This window comes from Octodon degus, unplaced genomic scaffold, assembly GCF_000260255.1.
Source record: "Octodon degus isolate 3935 unplaced genomic scaffold, OctDeg1.0 scaffold00014, whole genome shotgun sequence".
Classification (NCBI taxonomy): Eukaryota; Metazoa; Chordata; class Mammalia; order Rodentia; family Octodontidae; genus Octodon; species Octodon degus.
In genome coordinates this window covers 21,158,531-21,184,982 of record NW_004524590.1, presented here as the reverse complement: position 1 = coordinate 21,184,982, position 26,452 = coordinate 21,158,531, and the positions used below count along the sequence as shown (strand labels likewise).

Below are 26,452 nucleotides of genomic sequence, written 5' to 3'. Positions count from 1 at the left end.
GGTTCTGAGTACATTTAGAAAATAGAATTCCAATCACTGTTTACAACACATTAGTATTTATGAACTATGCTGAGTGAAGCTGCTTGAAAACAAACATCTTAAAAATAGAATTATCCTCATTACTAAAATGGATTCATCAGTATTTAATAGGCAAATCAAAGTAAACTACTAAATAGAAAAGTCAATGCACAAACTTTTAAATTTCTGCTCAATACTTGGAAATAAAATTAGCTCTCAGTAATTTACTTTTGAGATTAATGAATCAAAGAGATTAGGTTAAGTTACATTTATGAGACAAGAACTGCTCCTAGCCATGCAACCTTCAATATATCCTGCTTACCAATCTACTGAAAGAATATGACAGGCAGAGAAGATGATGGCAAATTGTGCAACAGAAAAAGTCACAGAGACAAAAGCAGACTGGTCCCAAATTGACCCTGGAATAAAGAAATGAAAGCATGCTAAAATACTTTGAGCATTTCAGTTTCACTGATTGTAAGGACAGATGTTTCACATTTTTCTTACAAGATTAGCAAATTTTAGCCAGGCATGGTGGCACACATCTACAATCCGAGCGCTCTGGGAAGCTGAAGCAAGAGGATCCCAAGTTTGTGCCCATCCTGGGCAATTTAGTAACTTGGCAAAATCTGTTTTTTTTTAAGGGATGGGGAAGTAGCTGTGTTTAACCCTGTGTGTATGTATGTGGATATATATATATATATATATATATATATATATATATATATATATGAACTTCTTAGTTTACATCTCTACCAGCTGATCACAAACTGCCAGTGACTTCTCATGCAGGTGTTAACTTTCAAATTAACATATTGATATAACCTTGTAACCTTATTGGACAGGGGATAAAATGTACTGCTTCTCAGTGCAAAAATCTGTCTGAATCAGTCTATCTTAAATAAATGGGCTTGAATTTGGTTAATTCAAGTAGTTCCAGAGGCTGGGATTAGTTGACCTTTTATTTGGCTAACGGGCTGGTGAATCCCACTGCTTCCCATGAGAAAGATTACACAATCAAGAAATATCAAATCAAGGATCCTCAAGAGCTTGCAAATCTTTCCTAGCAAAGAAAATGTAAACAGTCACCTAGCAAGGTAAGCACAATGGCAGGTGAGAAACTTTATTCTTTTGTTCAGACAAAATTGGAGATGGTGGGCTGGGGATATATAGCTCAGTGGCATATTACCTATACGGCAAGCCCACAGTTGAGTTCTATTCCCCGTACCAAAAAACAATCAAAGGAGATGGTGAGATTAGGACTGTCAGACCTCGGGAGTTGGGTTAGTGGCATACATACCTGCCTGGCAAGCAGACGATCCCCTGAGTTCAATCCCCAATACCGAAGGGGAGGGGGGAAGGCTGCAGAACAGGACTATTTTTCTTTACAGGTGGTATCATGTTAAAAATAAAACCCTAGTTCCGTGAGTGAAAACCCTAACATGTCTAAGCAATCAAGTGGGCATATTGTGGCTGACACTCATGCATATATACTCAGTGGTTTATTTCTAAGGTTGGTTTAGGAATATTTATATTATCAAATACAAAAGAATATGTGCTTAAAACTTTTTAAGGCAAGATATTGGTAACTAAGAAATCTCTGACAATGGTTCTCTGAAGCAGAGAGAGGATAGGCCAACAAGGTCAGGTAACCTAGTGATTATGAACTGTCAGTACAAAGTAACATAAGCACCACCCCATGGCAATCCTTAAGAAACCGTAGCTACACCATGGCAGAACTTATAAATGCCTCCAAACAACCTACATGAATTTGCAGAGGGAAGATGAAGCTACAAATGTATAGATGCTATGATTTTTCAGTACAAAAATCTGCACTAGAAAACTCTGCAAGGGCTTAACCACTAATGGGTATTTAACTGTTAATATATTAAACTTATTCTGAAAAGTACAGCTCTGAGAATGTTTCTGTGAACACTTCTTGCTTTGGTTCTAAAATTACATTTTAAAGTGGCTAAGGCAAATATTTAGGGGGCACAGCTCAATATTGGAGAATCAGCTGAAAGAGGTAGAAGCCTTTGTTTGCAATGTGCTTCTTCATAAGGGTAACAAATCTTCAATCTAGGAAAAAGGCAACTTAAAAATGAATCACTCTTTTATAAGATGTTTAAAGATAATGCTTTTTAATATTTCAAATATTTAAAAAATCTCATAAAAATGTATCACCTTAACAGTACTTTGCACATATGGAATTTCAAACCTAGGTTTGATATTATTTTGGCTTACTTATGGCTACTTACAAGAAGACCCACAGTAATGTCCATTCATCTGAGTCTTTTTCTTTGGTAAAGCCCAATGGGACCAGGCCAATGAACTATTCTATGTAAGTAAGATGGTTTATGCAAACTCATGGTAATATGAATTATAAGGGTTTTTGTTTAATGTCAATGAAACTTAGAAAGATTTCTACATTTATCCCCTTTGTGGTTTTGGAAGCTTAATATCCTGTTCAGAGGTTAAAGAGTTTCAATAGCTCACACAATCCTGTAAAAATCACAACTGACTCCCCTTTAATAAATAAAGTCATTGTAAAGAATTACATTTACAGAGTGAAAAGTTAATACATAGCATTTCAAATTCAGTTTTGGAAGTACTAATAAGTACTGATCCATAACAATATACACTAGCTATCTTTTTAATTGTCCATCATTAGCACCAATAAAGATTCAACAAAATTACCTTTATTCCCACATTTCAAAACAATTCTTCAAATCTTAGTTTAACTATAGTCACAGACCTTAAATATTCACATTGTCTTCTATGTCATACTGAAAATAAGTTCACTACTTTTCTGGATATTCTTTACAAAATCTTATTAAAATTCCTGGTAGGTATTATCCCCAATTATACAGTAGCACAACCACCCTATGTCGTTTCACATGATAGCTCTGCAGAGGTTTCACATCTAAAACATCTAAATTACCAAGAACACAACCCTTCCCTCCCTCATCTTGCCCTCAGCTTAATTCTATACTAGTCCTTGGATCATGTACCACTGTAAGTGTAACTGCATCAAAATTACCATGTTTATGGATACAATATTATGCCATACAGAGCAACAAAGTTACATATAATGACAAAGATTACTAACATTATGCAAGACAAAAACAAATGTGAGGACATGCTACCTAGGTAAAGTCCCTAGAAAGAGGCTCCTAGTATCCCAACTTCAAATAACATCAATGAAATAATAGTTATCTTTGATAACTGCTAAATAAAAGTAGAGCACAGATTAAACTCTATTATTTACAACCACAACACATTTGAGTAAAGTTACAATTGTGCACATATCAGTGGCTTTGTAACAAAAATAGTTCATTTGCAGCGGGAAAATTAAGACAGTTTTCAGTTCTTTGAAAACAGAAGTTGAATCCAACCCAACTCAAAGACACTCAAAAGCTCCAAGATTTACCACAGAATAAAGTCAAGATTAGCTAACAGACAAGAACCATACTACTGGCATTTTAAACAAAACATTAACAAGTTAGTCTATCATTCAATCAGGAGTCAGATGACTGTGCAAAACTTTACCTTAATAGGAATACACTGAGATGTGCAAACAAATGTAAAACCTCTGCTAGAGGTTTGCCTGGAGGCTAATCTTTATTCTAAAGCTTCCTGATAGGAACGTAAGCTATAAATACAGGTACAATGCACACTCAGTGATCTTTTCATTTATTGTTAGAATATAAAAGAATTAAGAGAGCATAGGTTTAATTTCATTTTTATAAGGAAGACTGCATTTACCTGAAAAAGAAGTATGACATCACACACAAACACGCTTCAGGGGAGGAGAATATTTAAGAATATGGTATCATTCTGAATACTAAAGGAAAAGTGATCCCTGTTTATTGTTAAAATATGTAGTGTTAAAGTTATTTAAGGAAAAACTTAATTTTTCACTATGTAAGTTTTTGTGAAATTTAACTTTCAAATCACAGAAATCCACATAATTCTTAACTGCTGTTTTATACTGCAATAAGCCAACAAACATTTAAATGCACTTCACATCAAGAGTATGTAAACTTTATTTTTTTCTTCTTCAAGCCTTCAGAAATTAGAAGCCATTTCAGCAGCCAATCTGGTCAGAACCTCTGAAGGCAAAAACTGAGTGTCTCACAGTGCAAAAGACCACATGTGGCACTGCATACTCATCTTGTAGTGAAGTGTCCCTCTTCAGCGGCTTCCAGTAAGGCCTAGAGTTTAAGGTTAACATGAAAAAGTGCCACCTTTGTTTCAGATTAGTGATGGACTCTGACAAGAGAAAATAAAGTTATTCTGTATATTGTTATACTTACAAGCAGCTCCAATCCTGAGTATTTATGGTAATATCTAAACATACAAAAATGTATGTACATTTTCCTCCACTTTCTTGTAAACAGTTATCAGTATACTGTTTTATCCCTTTTTCATCGAAACATGCAAATCATACATACAAGTATAAATACACAAAAAGAAAACAATTTTCACTCATCCAAAAGCCAAGCAACAACAAAAACAGCTACAGTATTCAAATTATAAATAATGAATGCTTGAGGCATCTTATATTCCTAGAAGCAGCCAGCCATTCATCCTAAAGTTCTTAGCTGCAATTGTAGAAATACTGAGTTTTGCACCTTCCATGCTTTTACAGTATTTATAACACTATCATATGTGGAGATAAAGACTTGTTTACTATAATTTCTTCTTTTCAAAATGAAGAATAAAGCAGCACTTACAAACATTGATGCAGTGGCAGAAACAGCAGGTGTTACCACTGCTACATCAGGAGGAAGTTTTCCATTCTAACAATTTTTAAATTAAAAAAAGTAAAGGAAAAATTGACCTAAACAAATGATTACATGTTCATTCCTTGGGCACTTAACAGCGAGTCCAGCATGTCGAATGTGTCTTTGTAGTCCATATGCTGGCTGTTTGTACTGTACTCGTGATTGGCATCAGGTCCGTTGGTCTCCACTGGCTTCTTGTCCAGTTTCACGAGGGTGCTGAGATGTCCGTAGCCCACCTGGTATGTGACAGGGGGAGGAGGGGGTAAGGGATGGTTAAAAACAGAGTTGTGAGAGGATATATACTGCTTAACAGAGGAGGAAGAACTAGATGAACTACCTGAACTTTTGGAACTTTTGCTCATTTTGGAGTGATGGTTGTGAGAGGCATCATTGATATGCAGCTTCTTCCTTGAAGAACTGGAACTAGAGGAAATGCCATCACTGCTCAGGCCAACTGGACTCCTCAAGACAGTGGGTGGTATCCCATCAGCATTGTGTTTACTGCCACTGTTGCCACCACCACTATGCAAGTGGGGATGTTTGTGGCTACTGGTGTGGTGGCGGTTTGCAGGGTGCTCCTTGTGCTTTTCCTTATGGTCTCTGCTAATATGTGGGCTTGAATGCTTGCTCTTCCCACTGCCTTCATCAGAAGAGCTGTGTCTTTCTGAGGATGAAACTTTTATCTTCATCTTGAGTTCTTCTTTGCTGGTGCCTTTATCAGTGGGTGGCAAGGGAATTCGTAATTTCAGTGATCCACTCTTTTCTTTTTTGTCTGCCATGTACTTCTCAGGTTTGTCAGTATTTGCGATGGGAATTTTCATTTTAATGGGAGAGGTTACAGAACTGCTGCTTGCTGCCTGCGACTGCACATGTTTGTGCTGCGGTTCTACCTGGGCAGCTATATAATGATCTCTTACGTCGACATCAAGAGTTTCTAGCTTGCGTTTTTCTCTGTATTTATCTAAAGACATTTTTTGAGGAATGACTCCAGGAGTAGCCGAAATCGGCCCATGGTGTTTACTGCTCCCTGCTTTATGAGTGTATTCTTGCTTAACAGAAGAATGATCAGACATTTTATCAGGTCTGTGATGTAATCCTGAATGCAGTGACAAAGAAGGTCCTTGTTGGAAGTTGATGTTGTACTGGCTACTGGAGAGAGATGCCTCCTGCTTCTGTGAATACACTGGATCTGTTCTTGCTGATTCTTGATGCTGAGGCCAGTCTTTGTGTGAGGATAAACCATACGAGGTACCGGGCATTCCTGTGGCTAGCATTGACAAATTATCAGATGTATGACTCTCTGGAACAGAAATATTTCCTGAATTTAGAGGTACTGGTGCAGGGAATGCAGAAGTAGATGGTTTCTGAAAACTTGGGTTTGCAGGTACACCAGTGACACTATCTACTAAAATGGAATTCTGGACCAGAGATGAACCAAGAAGTGGTGTCTTTGTTACTTGTCCGTCTACTTTTGGTTTCTTATTAACCGCCTGATCAGCCTATGCAAATAAAACACAAAAGAAGTAGTGACAGCAGAGAGATTTATCATTGGGTTTTTTGATTCTAAACATTCTACTTTACATATATGAAAATAAAATCACCAGGGGCTCAAGATATTATGCTGGCAGTAAATATCTTAATTTAGAGGTGTGACAGAAGTCTTTGAAAGCACTGGATTTAGAATCAGATACAAACTAAATCCTAGCCCACCATTTGAGACAGTAATTTGTCTAAGCTATAGTGTCCTCATTTGTAAAACACAGTATTTCCATTACAATCATTGTGAGACTTAAAAATACAGTGGATAATATACACTTAGAAATTCTACTACACATAATAATTTAATAAACTAGGAACATATGTAGCTTATGAAATAAAGCTTTTAGGAATACTGAAAAGAAAATTATTAAACACATAATTCCAAATCAGCTATCTGTTACATAAATTGTGACAAACTGGTTCTGTTAAATCCTGCCAATACTCTTACCCTCCAGTTTCGAATCCTCTTCAACCTACTAGGCGTTTTCTCCAATATTTGTAGAAACTCATGTGTTAGCTCTAAAAATAAAATTTAAATTTAGAACTTAGAAGATATCGTCAGGATTTAAATTTCTCTCAAGTGGGTGATATTAAAAAGGAATCTTATGAGCTCATCTCTATTATATTGGTACCTCAGTTTATGAACTTAATTCTATAATTTTGGTTGCTGAATATATTCTATGAATTTGGTTGCAACCAGAATCACGGAAAGAATTAAATTTGTGAATCGAGATGCCACTGTATTATGAACTTTTGTTCAATTTTTAGCATATACAGAAGTGAATTATTTGTGTAACTCAAGGTCTCATGCATGCTAGGCATGCACTGTGCCAATGAACTACACCACCCCAAAGCTGGGTCCTTTTTTAAAAAAAACACTTCCCCTTTTGATTTTACTTGCATACTGGGAATTTACTAAAAATCTGACAGTATTAAAAATATGTAACCCTTCTATTAAAAAAATTCATGTAAATAATACAGGAATATTATACTGCCAGTAATTATAGTATTGTTGTAGGAAAGAATGATCCACTGGATTCTTTAAAGTTAGTGGGGAAAAAAAAGAGTACAAAGGATCTTTAGAATAATCTCAGAATGTCTCCCCTGAGATATTTATGAATTACAAACAGAAAAACAGTAACTTGACAGTGGGGAAGCTCAGCAATCCTACCTTAATCAAGTGATCACCGCTAGTGGTAAAATACATCAATGTACTCTTCTGTTACGCACCAAACTGGGAATAAACTACTTATGCAGTATTATTAACCCCCAAAACCCCAAGTTTAATTTACTTATTAGAAAACATTTGAGAAACTCTAAATAAGAAATGCTCTGTAAAACAGCGACCATTTTCTTCAAAATGTCAAGGTCATCAAAGACAAGGAAAGACTGAATAACTGTCACAGGCCAGAAGAAACAAGGAATATGCCAACTAAACAGAACATGGGTTCCTTGGACAGGGACAAAAAAAAGGAGTTTTTTTTTTTTTTTTTTTTAAATGTTAAATACAAATACAACCTGTTGTTTCTTTACCACCATTATCATCATTATTACTCTGAGATAAGGTCTTTATCATCATTATTACTTTGAGATAAGGTCTCACTATGTAGTTCAGGCTATCCTTGAACTCATAGCAATCTTCCTTTCTTAGCCTCCTGAGTGTTGGGATTTTTTTAAAAATTAATTTTGAGGAAGAAATAGCAATGAGACAGTTTCAAAACAGGTTAGTAGGACAGATAAATTAATACATTGCATATTGTTGTCTTCACAGTAGTTATTTATCGTACAAGATGCTTGAGTGTTGGGATTATAAAGATATGTGCCACTATGCTAAGCTCCTGTGGTTTCATTATTATAAAATGTTTCTTAGCTTTTATAATCATGTACTGCTATATAACACGATAACAGCAAGAAAACATGTGTGAGGGATATTTGAAGAACTTTCTTCAAGTTTAAAATTATTTGAAAATTAAATACTAGGGCTGGTGAGATAGCTCAGTGGACTGACTAAGTGCCTGCTTGGGCAAGTGCTGAAACCAGGGTTCAATACTGGGTACCACATGTCATGCCGGTCCTGGTCCTGGGCAGGTAACTGAGTCAGACAGTAGTGGTGCATGCCTGTAATCCCTGCACTGGGGAGGCTGAAAACAGGAGGATCACTATGAGTTAGAGCTGTGTAGTGAGACCTTCTACCAAATACATTTTTAAAAAGTGTTACAAAAATTTCATTTATATTTTTTAAAAATTTGATGTTTAGGGGCCAGGGAAATGGCTCAGTAGAATAAGTGCTTCCCTAGCAAGTGCAAGGGCCTGAGTTCAATCCCCGGATCTGCCAGAAAAAAAAAAAGAAAAAAAAATTTGATGTTTAGTTCTTCAATCCATGTTGAGTTAATTTTAAAATTTTTTTAGGAATTTTTTTTTTTCTTCCTCGAATGTTTTCAGGGCACTTTTGGCCAGCTGAAGAGTTGTGAGGTTCGAACTCCAGCAACCTGAGGCTGACAGCTTTGTGGAAGCAGCCACTTAAAGGACTGAGCTAGGGCCAGGCCCCCTTTTTAAATTTTTTTAAGAGAATAAAAAATAATTTAAAAAAACAAGTGACACAGAATTTCACTAAACAAAATTATAGGAATTGGACAATGGTTATAATGCATATTGTTGTCTTCAAATTAGTTGTTCCGAATACCTGATAGAAAGAAGCCTGCCAAATCGGTCAAAAAAAAACAAAAAACAAACAAACAAACAAAAAAAACCAAAAAACAAACAAACAAAAAAAACAAAACCCTGAAGAGAGAAAAAAAAAGCATTATTAACTGCTCCTTTCAATAGACTGGCAAAGGGGCTTGTGTGTTAGCTCAGTTGTTTAAAGTACCTGCTTGGGCAAACTCAGGCAACGGGACCGCAGTTCGATCCCCAGCTCCACATGCTACAGCAGACCTGCCCTTAAGGTAGCCTGAGCCAGCCAAAAATAACAAAAACAAAACCAAATCAGCAGTATAATTTCCAAGCTATCCTGTGTAGCTAGATATGTATTTCTTTTTCCCTTCCTTCCTCTTTTCCCTTATCCCAGCTGTTCCTTCCCTTTGAACAAAAAAAAAATTTTTTTTTTTTTTTTGGTTCAGGGTCTCACTATGCAGCTCTGTCTCCTAGTGATCCTCCTGTTTTTAGCCTCCCTCTGGTGCTAGGATTACAGGCGAGCACCACCATGCCTAGACTCCATCACCAGCTCAGTGTGCCTGGGGGACGGGGCTGGTGCTGCATGTGGTGCCAGGGATGGAATCTTGGCCTCTGCACTAGTCTAAGCAAGCGCTTAGTCCGCTGAGCTATCTTGCCAGCTCCAAACAATTTTTTCCCTTTTTACAGTTATCTATTGTACGTTTCAGATTTTATTTACTCTTTCAAGTTCTTACCTTAGGAAAACAATATTATGTTTATACGTATGGGTATAAATTATTTTACTTATAAGTATGGTTCTCTAGTTGCATCCATGTACCTATAGAGCACTGAGTTTATCATTTTTTTAAGTAACATTCCATTGTCTAAAAATGTCACATCTTTTTTTTAGTGGTAGTGGAAATGGAACTCAAGACCTTGTGCTTGCCAGGCAGGCACTTATTCTACTGAGCTATGATCCCCTATTTGTATTTAATACAGGGTCTACAGAGTCTCACTACAGAGACTGGACTCCTAGTGATTCTTGTTTTCAGCCTCCCAAGTGCTGGAATTAGCACTGAGATTACCGGCATGCACCACCATGCCCAGTCTTATTCACTGTCTCAGTGTGCTCCGGGGGCAGGGCTGGCACAATGGGATCGAATCCAGTCCCTGTGCTCTGCCTAAACAGGTGCTTTAATCCAATGAGCTATCTGGCCAGCCCTTGTGTCACAGGGTCTCACTATGCAGTTTGGACTCCTACTGATCGTCCTGTCTCAGCCTCCCTAAGTGCTGGGATTATAGGCATGTACCACCACACCTAGTTCTGGGGCCGGCATACTACACCTGGGGTTCCAGGGCTGGCACAACACATGGTACCAGGGATCAAACTCGGGACCTTGTGCTTGCCAGGCAAGCACTTATGCCACTGAGCTATCCACCCAGCCCCTACTTTTCATGTTTTACTTTCCTACTATGTATATAAATTATTTTTATAAAAATTGTTTCTTTTTATTCTAATGATCACCAAAGTTAACATAGTACATAGACAATCTAATTTTCAAGTTACAGAACAGTACAACAGTACAAAAGCCCCACTGTTTTTCAGATGTCATTTCAATTCATTTATGATTTTCTTTGCTATAGATAAACTGAGAAAATCATTAACAATAAAAAAGCAGTATAATCAGGTGGCAGTAATATGATATGAACTATGTATTTTGTGAGAAATTGTTCAAGGAGGGGGCCAGGGAGGTGGCTCAGTAGAATAAGCGCTTGCCTGGCAAGCACAAGGGCCTGAGTTCAACTCCTGGTTCCGAAAAAAAAAAAAAAAAAAAAAAAGAAACTGTTCAAGGAGGAAAAAATGAAAACAAAAGGATCTAAGAAAGAAGCTATTTGATACCTCATGCTTGCCAGGTAGGCATCATGCTGCAGAGTCATACCCCAGCCCCAAAGAAGTGATTTTATAACAGGAGTTATGGCCAATTAGCCAAATATGGCCTGCTGCTTATTTTTATAAACAAAGTTTTATTGGAATACAGTCTTACCTATTCATTAACCTATTGTGTACAGTTGCTTTCTGATTACAACAGTAAAGTTGTAACAGAGATCTTATAGCCAACAAACTAAAGCATCTTCTCTCCCACTTTATGTAACATATGTCCACAACAGGAACAAATGTGAATCCTGTTATCCCATTAGCCTCAATTTTATAAAAAGAACTGAAAGAAGCCCAAAAGAGTAAGCTGAAAATCTGATAATACTAGTTCAGTTTTATGTGTTAGGTAAGAATTCTTACACAGCGGTACCCTGGTTCACAAACTTAGTTTGTTGTACCATGTTGAAAAAGATGGCCACTTTTGTGTTTGTGTAGGAAAGATAGTCTTGGTCATGTATGTACCTGATGTAGTTTGCAAACAAAAACAAAATTTTGCCAATTGCTTCTGTTTGCAAACCAAATGATCTGCAAACAAAAGCAGTCTACTTCCCTTTCTGAAGTCTACATATCTAGTTAAAATGTCCCAATCCCAAGAATCTCCCATCTCTGACACCCTGTCGTTTTTCTCTACCAGATAAATCCCTTTATTGCTTAGTATCTTCCATAGTTAGCACTCAACTGAGTTTACAGCCACACTTTTATTTTTTGGCATTGCTGGCGAGTAAACCCAGGGCCGTGCTCATGTAGAGTTATGCTCTACCACCCTAAGCCTAAGTTTACACATTTGAAAATGATGTTTTAAACAGGTATTCTTGTCCTATTAACTCATAACATTTAAAATACTTTTTTGAAAACCTGACAAAGCTTTACATATGATTGCCAAATGTATATACACTTCAGGAAGAGAAAAACAGTATATTTTTTTCAACAGATGATTTTACCCTTATGTTGTGACTCTAGAGGATGTCTGGAAGTGAATGTCTACCGCTTCAAGCACCTCTTTGTGATTGCAGTGGTCCAAAGGGAACTTGTATTAATTTCTTGATACATTTAGTATTACAATATTTATACAAGTTCTTTTGTTGAAGTATGTATGCATTTTTTTTTTTTTTTGATGGACTCAGTATTTTTTCTTTTTGGCAATGGTGGGAATGGCTGAGACCTTGCAAACTAGGCAAGCACGCAACCACCGAACCACATTCCAGTCCCATTTTTTAATGATTAAGCTCTAATCCTAAATGTCTTGAATATAAACAGATGGTCAATATATTTGTTTTCTCATTAGGTTAATGAACATAATCTTCATTCTATGGACCTGATCATGGAATTATGTCTTTAGAGAGTCCTTATCTTTTGAAATCCAACTATGAATAACTAACCTGCAGAGATGTAAAGTTTTTTTGTAATTAAAAAAACCCAAAAAACTAGAATAAATACCAACTTCTCTACTTACCATCTAGTAATTCTAGAGTAACTGTAGGATCTACATATTCCCACCAATGCTTTCCATCTGTTGACACAGGAATCTCCCAATTGGACCATTTGCAAGCCAAATGAATGCACACACAAGCTATCACTGTTGGTTTGTACTGAAGACAGAAGGTCGTAAGATGCAGACTGTTGTAGAGCAGGTTTGAAAATGGAAGACCATAGAAATTCAAATATGTAAAATAAAGAAAAACATTTATCAGTAAGATTAAAGAAAAATTAAATTTTAGGTTTTCTTAACCTTATTAAAGCTAACAACAAAAATTCTAATTTGAAAAAAGCTTATGTAAATTATAAAATGCTGTCCCTCATGGTATACTTATACTCTACTACCATTAATGTATTAGCATTTAAGTTTTTTAATATCTAAATTCAGAGTATTTTATAAAAAGAGGGGGAGATAGTACACTTTCAATTATTACTAGGCCCAAATAGAATTTTTTTTTTTAACTTTTCCTTTGTAATGTCATGGCAAAAATGTAATTAAAGTTTGTAAAAGTAATGTCAATGTCACCTCATAATCAAGGATTATAACCATTTGATGTGGCTTACCTATAATTCTTTAATCAAAGAATTTATTTCTTAAATATGTAAATCTGTTTTGTTTGCTTTTGTTTTTCCAACAAAGCCCCAAGGGAACTTACCTTTTGAAAAGCAACTTCATGGCCCATTATTGGTTAATTACTACAAAAATACTAACATTTTTCTTCTACTATATACTAAAAATTGGGCAGGTGACACAGCACAGAAGGGCTAGCCTTTCTAACCAAGGTTTTAAATATGTCTTTTCCCCTTCAGAATTTCTAGACAGAGGTTAAATTCCAACAACATGTATTTCAGAAAATATACTGACATCTGCTAATCCAAGATTTTAAATAAAACTTATCAGTGCTAAAAGATACTAGGGACCACACAAAACTGGTATAGTCCATTTTCCCAACAGCCCACTTAAAAAATAAGTTTTAATCTTTACTATCAACCTAGAACAGAACTATATATTAGATATTTAAAATTCTTTAATATCATTCTCCAGTTTATTTTCAGAAATGATGAAATGTTTACTAACCACAAACATATCATTTTTTGCTTTATATAAACTGAGAAGGAATTTTTTTGAAACCTATAAAGGTAAAAATTATATTTATGCAAACCCAAGCACTGAACAACTTGACTAATTCTAATTTATTGTTTGTATTATCTGGAAAAAAAAAACCCAAGTTATAGAAATTTATTAAAAAACTTTAATGACTGTTTAGATCAATGTGAAATTTTAAAAAAATTGTCATTTAACTATAATTGTAAACTAGAAATAGCTTTATACTTACCAAGTTGCTCGAGTTTCTACGTTAAGTTTAGCTCTTTGTAATCTTTAGCTGCTATTCAGGCTACCAATTTTAGACTTATGCACTCACAAATCGAGAATATGTCATCAGAAAGCACCACTACACTTCACATTGTGCATTTAACCCCTCTGTGCCCAAAGTCCCTTGTACAATACACCGCAAAGCAAACAGGAAGGTACCACCACAGTAGATGGTCCAGTCTCCTGTCGCAACAAGGGTAAGAGACACATTGAGGGGGCCCTGCATTAAAGGAAGCTATAGTGTGCTACAACAGTGCAACAAAGAGGGTCAGGATAACAACCTGTTGGTAGCCATGAAATAGGATGTCTGTGCCAAATCCTTGCTTGCTGTAAGAAAAGAAAGAAAAAACGAAGACAAAACTATCAGCATTAACATGTTACCATCAAAAAGTTCTCAACACAACAAAACTTCAAAGATTTGTACACAAAAAGTAAATTTTACTTACTACTTACAAATATCACAAGAGCGCCATCATTTTCTATACTACTGAAAATCTTCAACAACATTCACTCAAATGTTTCTTGCTATCCCCCAAAGATCTGAGAAACAAGCCGATTTGCTTTTAGCTAGCCAGTTACAAGGGCTAAACTTGTTACTAAGTTAAGCATCTAGTCAGCTAAAAGTTGAAATAAAGCATTCTCCTGGATTTAAAAAAAAAAAGAAGAAGAAGAAGAAGAAAAGATTTTTGAAGTCTAATACAAAATACAGAGTTGCCTGCCAGACTTAATCCTCAGTCATTTAAGTGGCTTAAATAATTCCATCAAAATAAAAACAAAACAAGCCCCCACCCTCCCAAAATCAAGAGCACAAACTGCTCATCAGTTTTTCATGCTATTAACCATCAACAGAATAAAACACCTAAAAGCATCATAAGAGTTAGATATAGAAGCTCCACTGTATTATTTTTAAAGAAAATTTATAGAATCCAATTAAAGATAACACTTAGAAAAGATATGAGTCCTCAATGGTGCAATCAGGATGCTTTAACACTGGTCCCCAACAGCAAAGCAATTTTTAACCAGCCTCTTAAGGTACCGAAAATAGTTTCCCCTCCCCTTTTTCTGCTTGATATTATTTTCAACAGAAATATCCTTACTATATTTTCACTTTTACCCCCAATTATACTAAAAAACACTGCTGTACTAGGATCAGTTCATCTCAACATCACCCCTCTGTAACAGGGCTCAAATCCCACCCCCCTCATTCATGGCACCTGTAATCCCTGCTGCCCCATGTGGATCATCAACATAAGGGTTTTACAAAAGGGATTTGGGTTTGGCAGAGTTGTACTAAGGAAGAGTGTCAAAGCATCAGATGTCTTGGAGGCAGTGTGACTTAAGTATGGCATTCTTTCCTGGTGGGGAGGGAAGGAGAAATCACAGAAATGAAAGGTCCCTGGAAAATGACAAAAGCCAATTCTGTACCAAAGTAGCATAATATCAACTTTCTCACGGAGGGACTTCATGGAAATTAAATTTTTGTACCCCCCAAAGTAATCAAAACATAGAAAAGGAAAAAAAAAATCACTTAAATTGCGATAGCAGTTTTCACCTAGGAATGTATCTAAATTCATTAATCTACCACCACTGTTAAGAATGGAAGGGAAATAGTCTTTTGTTAGTTGAAAGTGATAACAGAGCAAAGAAAAACAGACACCAAACATGAAATAACATTTTTTTAAATGAAGTGAGAGATAATTATAGTTACTTGAAATGTTAGTCAGACAAAATGAAATTAAACATATAGAGTCCAAACTAAAATTTAAGCATGTCACATTTTAAACATTAGTAATAACAAAATCAGATTTAAATGCTCTTTTACATGATGTATCAATCTGTAATTTTTGTGAATGATTTAAAATCTAGCTTTTTTTTTTTTTACTGAGCAAATATACAAATGTGATTTTTGAAAGCCTACACTAATATCTTCCTTCATCTAGTATCTTTTTTCATTAGATTCTCAAATGAGAGCAGATTATATGGTCCTTTATTTTTCTTACAAAGCTTAGCTTGTCCTTTAAAACCTTCAGAAAAAGAAAACTTATTTTTTTCTTAATTTATCATCTGTAATTAAATAATTCTATAAACTGTAATCCTGGGGGTGAAAATGTGCTATAAAATACATTTATATTTTGTAAAATTTATATAATAATAGAAATCATAAATCAAATACATTCTACTGTATAAAGTGATTTAGAATAGGTGCTATTATGATAACAAATGCAAATAAAATTTTTATAAATCTATTCTTTAGTTACCGATTACAGGCTTTTTTAAAAAAATGCAATGATCAACATAAAATGCTGTTATGTAAGTAAAAATGAATTCAATTTAGGATGAATAAGATGTCAGAATACTTGGATAAAACCAAAAAAATAAGGCCTTCAAAAGTCTTATCCTGGGGCCAGGGAGATGGCTCAGTGGAATAAGCGCTTCCCTGGTAAGCTCAAGGACCTGAGTTCAATCCCCGGTTCCGCAAAAGAAAAAAGAAAAAAAAATTAAAATTCAAAAGCCTTATCCGTTTTGCTTAGAGTAAGTCTAAAAGACTGGGAGCAAAAACATGAAACTGCAAAATTTTGTTCAAAAATGAAGAGAAAATGGTATATTAAAGGTCTGAAAAGGTTGCTATGAGTATATAACACTTCAAATGGATAACAGGAAAGTAGAAGAAGCAGACATGCAGCTAAGTAAAAGGTATTTCTGGGACTACAACAACAGATACACAGAATCCACAGATATGAGGAGAAAGATGTAGCACACACTTTATACCCAGTAATGCAAATATACAACTTCATAGTACTATGCCACAAAATGTATTATGATTTATAGTTATTTCTCCATTTACATAAAAATGAAACTATTTTAGAAAAGCTAAAGTAGTTTAAAGAAAATTCAGTAAATCGATTTTGTTTAAATGAGTACGGAAAAATCATTTCCAAAGGTAACAGATTTACTAATAAAGGCAACTGTTATTGGAAAGGCTTTCAAAATTTTTAAACTGTTATCACTTTTTAAGAAGACAATGAAACTTTATTATCAATCAGAAATTAACATTACTAGTTACTAATGGCTTACATTCTAAGTATTAAGTGGAGTAGTACAATGGTAAGGATTTCTTACTTGAAGCTCTCAATTTTTCAGTGAACCGATATTCTCATCTTTTTGAAGGAAATTAATGCTTGCTTAGAAGATGCAGTTTGATGCAGAACACTAAAAATTAATGCTTCAAAATGACATTTACCCCATTTTAATAAAACCCAACAGACTAGAGAATAAAATAGCATCCAAACCACTTATAAATTATAAAAGTATTAATATTTATTTAAAAATTTTTTAAGATGACTTACCTCTTACTAACTGGGTGCACTTCACCACATCTGTGTGTGGGTGTTCAATGGTGATCTCAAAACCTGAAATTATAAGCATTTTTTTTCCCCAACTACTTACCACTACATGCTTGCCAGAGAAATACACAACCACATATCTATAATAGTCTTCATTATTAAGATAGATCCAAACACAGAATCATTAAAGCTTCTCAATCTCTTTTAGAGGTGGTGTAATATTTTTCACTATACCTCTAAAAATGAGAACTACAGTATTTCTACTAGGAGAATAGTTTTTTAATGATAAGGATAAATTCTTTTTTTATTTTTTTAGATTATTTATTTATTTATTTATTTTTTGGCCATGATAATTTAGAATTTTTTTTTTTTTTTTTGGTGGAACTGGGGCTTGAACTCAGGCCCTTGCGCTTGCCAGGGAAGGGCTTATTCCACTGAGCCATCTCCCTGGCCCCTCTAAATTCTGAATAATTAATTTGGAATTATTTTCAAGTTAAAAACAAATGAAAATTATAGCAACTAACAATTACATATTAAACTACAGTTTATGCAGGGAATTCAACTAAGTATGATCTTTTGATATTCTAAATCTTCAGAACATGGGAAAAAATTATTCATAAACATAACTGTTGGACAACAGTGGTAGAAATTACTCTTAAATAACAGTTCTCTTAACTACGTGTTACAGCAAAAAGTTTAAAATCACTTACAACTAGATTTCATTTATACCAAAAATCATGGCAAATGAACTATGTAGGCCCCATAATTATATGAATCAATATTTCTAAAACCAAAAATAAAATGGTGAAAAGCTTTCAATGTCCAGTCAATCTTTAGTTATGTTAGGATTTCTGCTTTTATTAAAAAGGGAGGGTAACATCTAGTTCCTTCTGAAGCAGTAAATAAAAGAAACAATGAGTAATCTGGATTTATGGAGTTGTATAATTTTTATTTCCTCTGCAATTAAAAAATTTACTTATTATTTGGCACAGGGTCTCGCTATGTAGCTTGGTCCTGTAGTGTTCCTTCTGTCTTAGCCTCCCCAGCGCTGGGATTACAGGTGTGTGCCACTACGCCTGGTTTTGGGGGCTGGTACAGCATGTGGTACCAGGGACTGAACCCAGGTCTTTGTGCTTGCCAGGCAGGTGCTTAGACCGCCGAGCTATCTCCCCAGCCCTTTCCTCTGCAATTAAACATATAAAATACTTTAAATAAAACCAGAGGCATTTTGTCTAGAATTTTAATGTTCTCTTAAAATAATGTTATTGATTCTCCATGTTTCACAATGTATTATAAATAGTATATGTTACATATACTTCCCATCCTGGGTATTAAATCTATTAAGACCACTGAGTCATACCATTACCCTACCCCTTCCTCAAATTTGTTATCCTCCGTCCTCAGTTTCCCAAGTAACTTGGATTATACACATGTACCATCTTGCTCAGCTACAAAATGACTTCATGTTGTTACTAATATTAATGGTAATGGAAATCTAACTTAAGGTCTTTTTTATTCCTGTCTTTTTGAGACAGGGTCTCTCTATGCAGTTCAGGCTGGCCTTAAGCTCACTTTGTAGCCCAAGCTGGTCTTAAACTTGCAATGATCCTCCTGGCTCAGCCTCCTGAGTGCTGGGATTACAGGCATGCACCACCACAACAGTCTCTAACCTAAGGTGTTGCACGTGCTATGAGAACAATCTCTCACTGAACTGTACCTTCAGCCTCTACATATCTTCATATAATAAAAACAACTTATAAGCCAGGCATGGTGGTACATGCCTATAGTCCTGGTATTCTGGGAGGCTGAAGGAGGATCACGAATTCAAGGCCAGCCTAGGCAACTTGGAGAGGCCCTGTCTCAAAAATAAAGCAAAATGCAACAAAGCAGAACATCGAAACAAAACTTTTGGTATTTTACGATAATGCAGTTTATAATTTTTCATTCAAAATGGTATTATGTAAATGTCCATAATCTACCATACATTTATATTTTACATAAAATGACATGTCAAGTCTCACTTTTACTTTTATCATTTTATCATATGCATTTCTTTCTTTTTTTAAAATGTATTTGGTTGTTGTAGGGTCTTACTATGCAGCTCAGACTCATGGTAATCCTCTTGTTTTCAATCTCCCTGGCCCTATACATACAGGCCACTACACCCAACTCTGGATGGCTCAGCCTGCCCTGGGGGCAGGGCTGTCAAGGCATGTGGTTCTGGGGATTGGACCATGGTGTGCTTGCTCAAGCAGGTGCTTTAGTCCATTAAGCTGTATCACTGGCCCTATTACATACATTTCAAATAAGCTCCTTTTATAATGATCTACCTTTGTGGTATAAAGCAGATACTATTTCACATCCACAGAATGGAGGTATAACAGGTAAACAAATTTTGCCCAAGTTTACAGAACAAATCAGGGACCTACAGATTTAAAACTAGATCTCTCTGAAAGCACATATTTATCCTACTACACCCTACTATATTCTTCCTTAAGTAGAACATGATTTTAAGAAGTCATAACCATCTCAGCCTTTAATTTCTTCATTAGTGAAGTGAAACAGTAAATAAACTTTGCATATGAAGAAAATTTTTGAACAAGATGATCATTTAAATAATTACTATTTCACATTAAAAATGTGATATATTCATTAAATACTATCAGCTCTGAAAACAAAGAGTCATAAAGTACTCTCCAGTACAAATCCAACATAGTGCTTCAGTAACCCAAAAAACCAAAGAAATAATAATGAATTTACACATATCATTTAGGTAAATTATATTAAATGAAATGGAATTTTAGAAAAATGGTTTCCTTCTAACTAGATAATAGTATTCTGGTCCAAAAACCTGTCTAAAAATAACTGGCTTCAAAAATAAATTTATTCTAGAAATTTTATGTATTTATAATATTGCACTGAAGAACACAAAATAACTGATATAAGTACATACCTAGTGTTTGTAGCATTATGGTTTCAAGTAAAACCAGTTCTTGAGTCTGCTGAAGATAAGCCTGCCAGATAAAAATAATAAAATGCTTAAGAAAAGTGTAACACTACTAGATTAAACGAATAAAAGAACCACAGCAGCTTGCAAATAAAGGGGAAATAAACTGAGGCAAAGAAGAGCAACACCTACTTGCTCTGACAAGTCTGTAAACCGAATGACTTTCTACTACGGGAGATACACACAAAGCAAAGGCAAAGAAAATGACCACATCCCTCTTTGCCCACATACTACAGACAATAACATATAGGTAGTTTAACTGAAAAGGAGATCTATGCTGGGTACAGTGGCACATGTCTGTAACCCCAGCACTCATGAGGCCAAGGCAGGAGGATTGCTGAGAGTTTGAGTTTGAGGACAACTTGAGCTAAAAATAGACTTCAAGGACAGCCTGAATTACATATTGAGACCTTATCTCAAAAGGGGGGGGGGGAGAGGGAAAGGTAGGGAAGGAAGGAGGGAAGGAGAGAAAGAACACACGCATGAGTGCGGGCGCTACATAACATATTCAGTAATGGTGAACCAATGGCATGTATGTCTGGCACAGCAGGCGGTTTGCTATCACTGAAAGCTCTAAAAGGTTGGTTCACTATCACCATAAGGCATTAGTACTTCAATACACATTAAAGAAAGAAGCACTAAGCCAAACAAGAACATCAAACTCAAACCTGGTTTAAAAGAAAAGCTAAGTTTCACACTATGACACTTTTAGGTGGTGATTCCTGAACATCAAGTTGGTATTTTCAGAATTAACTTTCAGCTTAGTAAAGGTAAAAATACACCACCTCAAATTTCTAGATTAAAAAAATTCTGATGGAAGCCATCAGAAGAACATATCACATATCCAGAGACATAAATGTCAGAACTTTCTCCCTAAGTTTCAAGACATTGTTTTTCTTTCTTGTTTTTTTCCATGGTACTGGGGATCAAACTCAGGATTTTGCACTTGCCAGGCTGGCACTTATGCTGCTGAGCTATATTCCCAGCCCAAGACATTATTCTACTGCAACACTCAAAATAAAGTTTTCTACCATCCTAGTCTCAGGTCATGACAAGTGACCCAGATGGTAAAGAAATAATACATTACACATATACATAATCATGTTTGTAAGGACTTATTACTAAACTCAGATATGGGAAGCACCTGTAATTTTATTTATGCTCCATTCTGAAAGGTGATTAAACTGACTTTCACCGAATTTCTAGTACCTATGCAATGCCTCCATGTATTCACTAGAAATAACGTTCAGTTTGTAATGGCAGGAGAATCTGTAAGACTATCTTTATTATTATTTTTTTCTGTATTTTAGGGAAATGTATACAGAGTGTTCAAGGTCTTACTACTAGCTTGGACTTGTAGTGATTCTCCTGTTTACAGCCTCCCAAGTGCTAGGATTACAGGTGTGCACCACCACAGCAGGCCCGGGGATCATGGCAGGCCCAGGGATCAAATCCCCAGCCCCTGCACCTGCTTGCAGGTGCTTTAATACAATGAGCTACTTGGCTGGCGCTCCTAAGAACTATCTTTGAATAATCACAAATTCTTTGTTACATCAGTATCTTACTTTCTTAAAGCCAACATCGATGACAAAACTTGTCATTACTAAAAATCAGATGTTTTTATCTGAGCTCAAATTAATCTGAACATTAAATGATCTAACTGAAAATGAATTAACACAATCTTTAGTCACTCTATAGGTAAAGGCTCCAAGTAACTTATTTATAATAATGGTAGGAAAATTATTTTAATTACCCACAATTCCTGTTCCTATTTTTATTTAAAAAGACTACTAGTCTAGAAGTAAAATCAGTACTTTTCTATTCCTTTATGTTATTAAGGTCAGGTGAGGTGGCACATGCCTGTAATCCTAGGATGAGGAGGCTGAGGCAGTAGGATTGCTACAAGTTTGAGGCCTACCTGGGTTACAAAGTAAGTTCAAGGCCAGCCTAAACTGCATAGTGAAATCCTATCTCAAAAAGAAAAACACCCTCCTCCCCCCAAGTTATTTAACTTCTGGTTTCAAGTACTGTACACCTATCATATGTCTTCACCCCCCCATATATAGCACAGTTTGTTGTGAGGAAAAACAATAAAATTTGAATTAAAAGTAACTTTGAATAAGAATCTTATATAATTCACAATGACATCAAATACACGAGTTGTTTCTGCCAGATAGCTTCCTACTATTATTTTTACGTGGTAAATAAGCAGCAAGTTTCAAACTTACAAAGAAAGCCCCAAAACTCAATTATTACATACATCACATTTTGTATCCAGTAGTGGCTCTAGGGGATGAAGGCAAGCATGTGCTACTTTGATAACATGTTCAAGTTTGCGAGCCTGTTCTTCTACTTTTGCAGCCAAAAATAATGCAGTAGGTGATATTATCTGCAGAAAATAGAAAAATTTGATTTATAGAATAAGTACATTTGGGGAAAATCCTCTACTTTCTAATGGGGGAGGCTTGTAAGGAAGAAATGTATTATTAATGGTACCTCTCACATGTTGGGCTATGACAAAACTGATGTATGAGCCATCTTCTTTTTGGGTGCTGAGATCGAATGCAAGGCCTTATGTATGCTAAACATGGGTTCTATCTACCACCATGATATATACCTAGTTCCAAAGTAGGGGTTTTAAATAAAGTTAAAACAGAACTAGTTATCCCAGTATATGAAATGTGTTTTATTTGTTTTGCAAGAACTGCAAAGGAGGAAAGAGATTTATATCTTACCAAAATGAAAGTTTAACAATACTTTGTACATTATATAAATACATAAAAAAACCTCACGTGGAAAGCTAATGGTAAGTTTAAAAAAAAAGATGAAAACGGAATAAAGTGTATTCACTGTACTCCTATGCAGAGCCACCAGTCTCTAATGGTCACATAAGTAAAGCAGTATTTCATTCCATGGCTAAGAGCCAGACAATCTTGTTTAAGGGGGAAAAATAATCTATATAGCAAAATAAAATGGGAGTTCAGGTTAAAAATCAGGACATAATCATGTAACATTAACCAATTCTGCAGGAATTTTGCCAATTAGAAATCCAGAAAGTAGCATTTTTATTTAAAGCTTTCAGATTAAGTTAGGTTCTTTTTCTTATTTTATGAGGAAAAAGTAAAACAAAATTTTACAACAAAACTATAGACTAGCAATGTTTAGTAGACTGCATAGTTATCTTTAAAGTAGTTACTCAGCATACAAGATATGGGCATAAAAAAATTCTCTAAATAATACTAGCACAAACCTTTTCAATGAACTAAAAGACACATTAGTACTGTAACTATCTTGCATATTTTTTTCCTTTTCCCTTTCTTCCTTTCCCTCCTCCTAGTTCCTTTTTCTTTTTGAACAATTTCTTCCCACTTCAACCATGCCACATATTAGACCTTATTTACGTTCAGTTTCTCACACCAGGGAGATAATACGATGTTTCCACAAGAGGACTGAACTTCACTCATGAGTATGGTTTCAAGTTGCATTGATTTATCTATGTAAAAATCAAGTGACTCAGAGAAACATGAATTTTGAATATTTACTCTGAAAGTAATGAACAAAGGACTTAGTATCTCAGAAACTAGACATACTTTCAGTTCAGATGTCTTAAAAGCACAGACAAATTTCTTATGGAAAGATAATTTCTAAATGTTAAGATTTAGGTACCTATTTTTCAAGAGATGGACATCTGAGCCTTATTGTATCTTACAGTTCATCAATCACTATACTGAAATAACATCAAAGAGGAGGTGTACAAAGTTGTAACTTTTATCATCATGATTCAGGTAATTAACATAACAATTTCTGATATAGAGAAGGTGGATCTTTTTGAGAACTTTTAAAACATGCCACAAAGTTTAATCACAGGATTTTGAGGACTTTCTTTACTACCAGTACATTTGCAGATGAACAAATGGAATAAAAATATTTTCTTTTTGTGTTAAAAAAAACCTTTAAAATATATGTAAAATAAGATGATTTTGGCTCCTTCTGCAGTGTGGTTATTGAGTGTATCCCTAAAGTCCATGTGATAAGAGGTCTGGTTCCCAGAGTGGCATGCTAGGTGCTATGGATCTAGAGGAGGTCAGGACACAGTGGGAGGTTCTTAGGTTATAGGGGGCATGTTTCCCATAGGGACTGTGGGATTCCATTTCTTCCGCATTTTCTTTGGCATGTTATGCTGCCTTTGCCAGATACCTAAAGCAATGAGGCCCAGAGATAACTCCAAAGCCATAAGCCAAAATAAACCTTTTTAAAAAAGTATCACCTGGGGCCAAGGAGATAGCTCAGTAGAATAAGTGCTTCTCTGGCAAGTGTAAGGGCCTGAGTTCAATCCCCAGTTGTGCCAAAAAACAAACAACAACAACAAAAGCGTCACCTGTTTTTCTTTAGTGACAGAAAGCTAATACTACTCTCAATAAGGTAACAGAAATGTTACCTTAAGTGGGCTAATTTTAACATAGACTTTCAGCTTATTTCCCTTTTTAAAAGTTAAAACATGGAAAAGATAGGAAAGATCAAGTATGTTCAAGAACATTTCAGTCTAGAATAACAGACTGAGTTATTCATAAGTGTTTCTATTATCTTGCATTGTGTGGCTGCTGCTCAATATCTGTATGTATAGATATGGATAGTATAAAAAGGCACCAATGCAAAATCAAAGTACCATATTTCAAAGGCTACCATGAAAACCTATTCATGAAAGAGTGAATGCCTACATAAGAAACTCAAGAAACAATAAAACAAAGTGTCCTACAATCTCTCATTAATATCTTATTCATGCCTAAGAGGAAAATATCTATCTAATCCAACCTTCAGATGCTAAAACTATCAAAGTGTGAAGCAATACTTAAAATTTCTTTCCTAAGTGTGAAATGATCCAGAATTTCTCTCTCTCTCTATTTTTTTGAGAGAATGTCTTTCTTTATATAGTGCAGGCTGGCCTTGAACTCTGCGATCCTTCTGCCTCAACCTCTCAAGTGCTGGGATTACAGGTATGTGTCACCTTGCTCAGCCTCAGAATCTCTCTTCACCACAAAAGCACTTATAACAGTTTCCAGGACTGGGGATGTAGCTCAGTGGTGTAGTGCTTGGCTAGCAAGTGCAAGGCCCAGAGTTTGATTCCCAGTATTAAAAACAAAAAAAACAAAACAAAACAAAACAAAAAAAAAAAAACGAATCTCCAATGAACTTTTCCTGGTAAACAGGGTTCCAAATCATAGTCTATGCTTTTCGTATGTTTTGAACCAGTGGTAACTGTAAGTCTCAATATATATATATATCTCTCCTTTAAACTACACAGATTTTCTTCTAAGATAATATCAAAGGAAATGGGCAATGAGTAGTCATGATTCTAAAGTTCTACAAATATTTCAAAACATTAAGTATCCAGTGAGCCAAACAACAAATCTTCATTAGAGATTCCTGTTTTATTGTCTCTATGCCTCACAAAAGTCTTTTAATGTTCTCTCAACTCCCATCACTAACACCTAACATTCTTCTGAAGTTCCCGGTAAAATTCACTAACTCCATTCAAATTTCTTCTTCTATAATTTGCAAATATTTTATTTTACTCCATAAAAAAATGTCAAAATAGAACAATAAAACACCTTTTCAGACAGTTGGTGAATCTCCATGTGAGGTTTTAATTATAAGGATGATTAATATTACACCTAGGTACTATGAAGTTTGTTGTGAGGCTTAAAACAATTTCAAAAAGTTTGGATAATAAAAATACATGTATTATTAGCTGGTCTTCAAAGATGAACACATTTTTGAAGGCAACAAACATTTGCTTATATGCATAAGCTTGTTTCAAAGCCAAGGTTTCCACTGATATTACTAGAGGAGTACAGATTATCATTTTGGCTCCTTTGACTAAACCATTTTAAAGCCAGATTCATTTCACTGGGGGCAATGTACTACGTTACTGTTCCGGTAGCTCATTTTAATAAATGCTCAAATATGATAACTAAAGCAAGTAAAAAGTTAATTACTTATTTTTTAATGTATTTAGTATAGGGACTACAAGGTCTACAGGGTCTTACTACATAGACTGGACTTGTAGTGATTCTTGTTTTCAGCCTCCTAAGTGCTGGGATTACAGATGTGCACCACCACACCCAGTCTCAATCACAGTCTCAGCATGCCCCGGGGGTGGGGCCGGCACAGCACACTGGGGATCGAACCTGGGGCTGCTGTGCTCTGCCTAAGCAGGCACTTTAATCCACCAAGCTAAATGGCTGGCCCTTTAAAAAGTAAAAAAAAAAAAAAAAAAAAAAAATAGGTTTTAAATAGTACACAGACTGGTATACTACT

The 26,452-nt window shown here is 35.3% G+C and overlaps 1 protein-coding gene across 6 annotated transcripts in view; it reads right to left on the bottom strand.

Moving 5' to 3' along the window:
* Nucleotides 1–650: 650 nt before the first annotated feature.
* Nucleotides 651–26,452, bottom strand: part of Ccnt2 (cyclin T2) — a 47,439-nt gene continuing 21,637 nt past the window's right edge. For 2 of the 6 annotated variants that reach the window (XM_004626376.2, XM_023709678.1), the window contains exons 3-9: nucleotides 22,395–22,523; nucleotides 20,081–20,141; nucleotides 17,131–17,193; nucleotides 14,065–14,110; nucleotides 12,386–12,549; nucleotides 6,793–6,863; nucleotides 651–6,304 (exon numbers count right to left, since the gene is read on the bottom strand). In XM_004626376.2, coding sequence (XP_004626433.1) covers nucleotides 4,874–6,304; nucleotides 6,793–6,863; nucleotides 12,386–12,549; nucleotides 14,065–14,110; nucleotides 17,131–17,193; nucleotides 20,081–20,141; nucleotides 22,395–22,523 — 1,965 coding nt within the window. In that variant the 3' untranslated portion in view covers nucleotides 651–4,873. Of the gene's footprint in view, nucleotides 6,305–6,792; nucleotides 6,864–12,385; nucleotides 12,550–13,745; nucleotides 14,111–14,229; nucleotides 15,913–17,130; nucleotides 17,194–20,080; nucleotides 20,142–22,394; nucleotides 22,524–26,452 lie in introns of those variants that run through there. The other 4 variants (XM_004626378.2, XM_023709679.1, XM_023709680.1 and 1 more) reach the window with 4 other exon arrangements.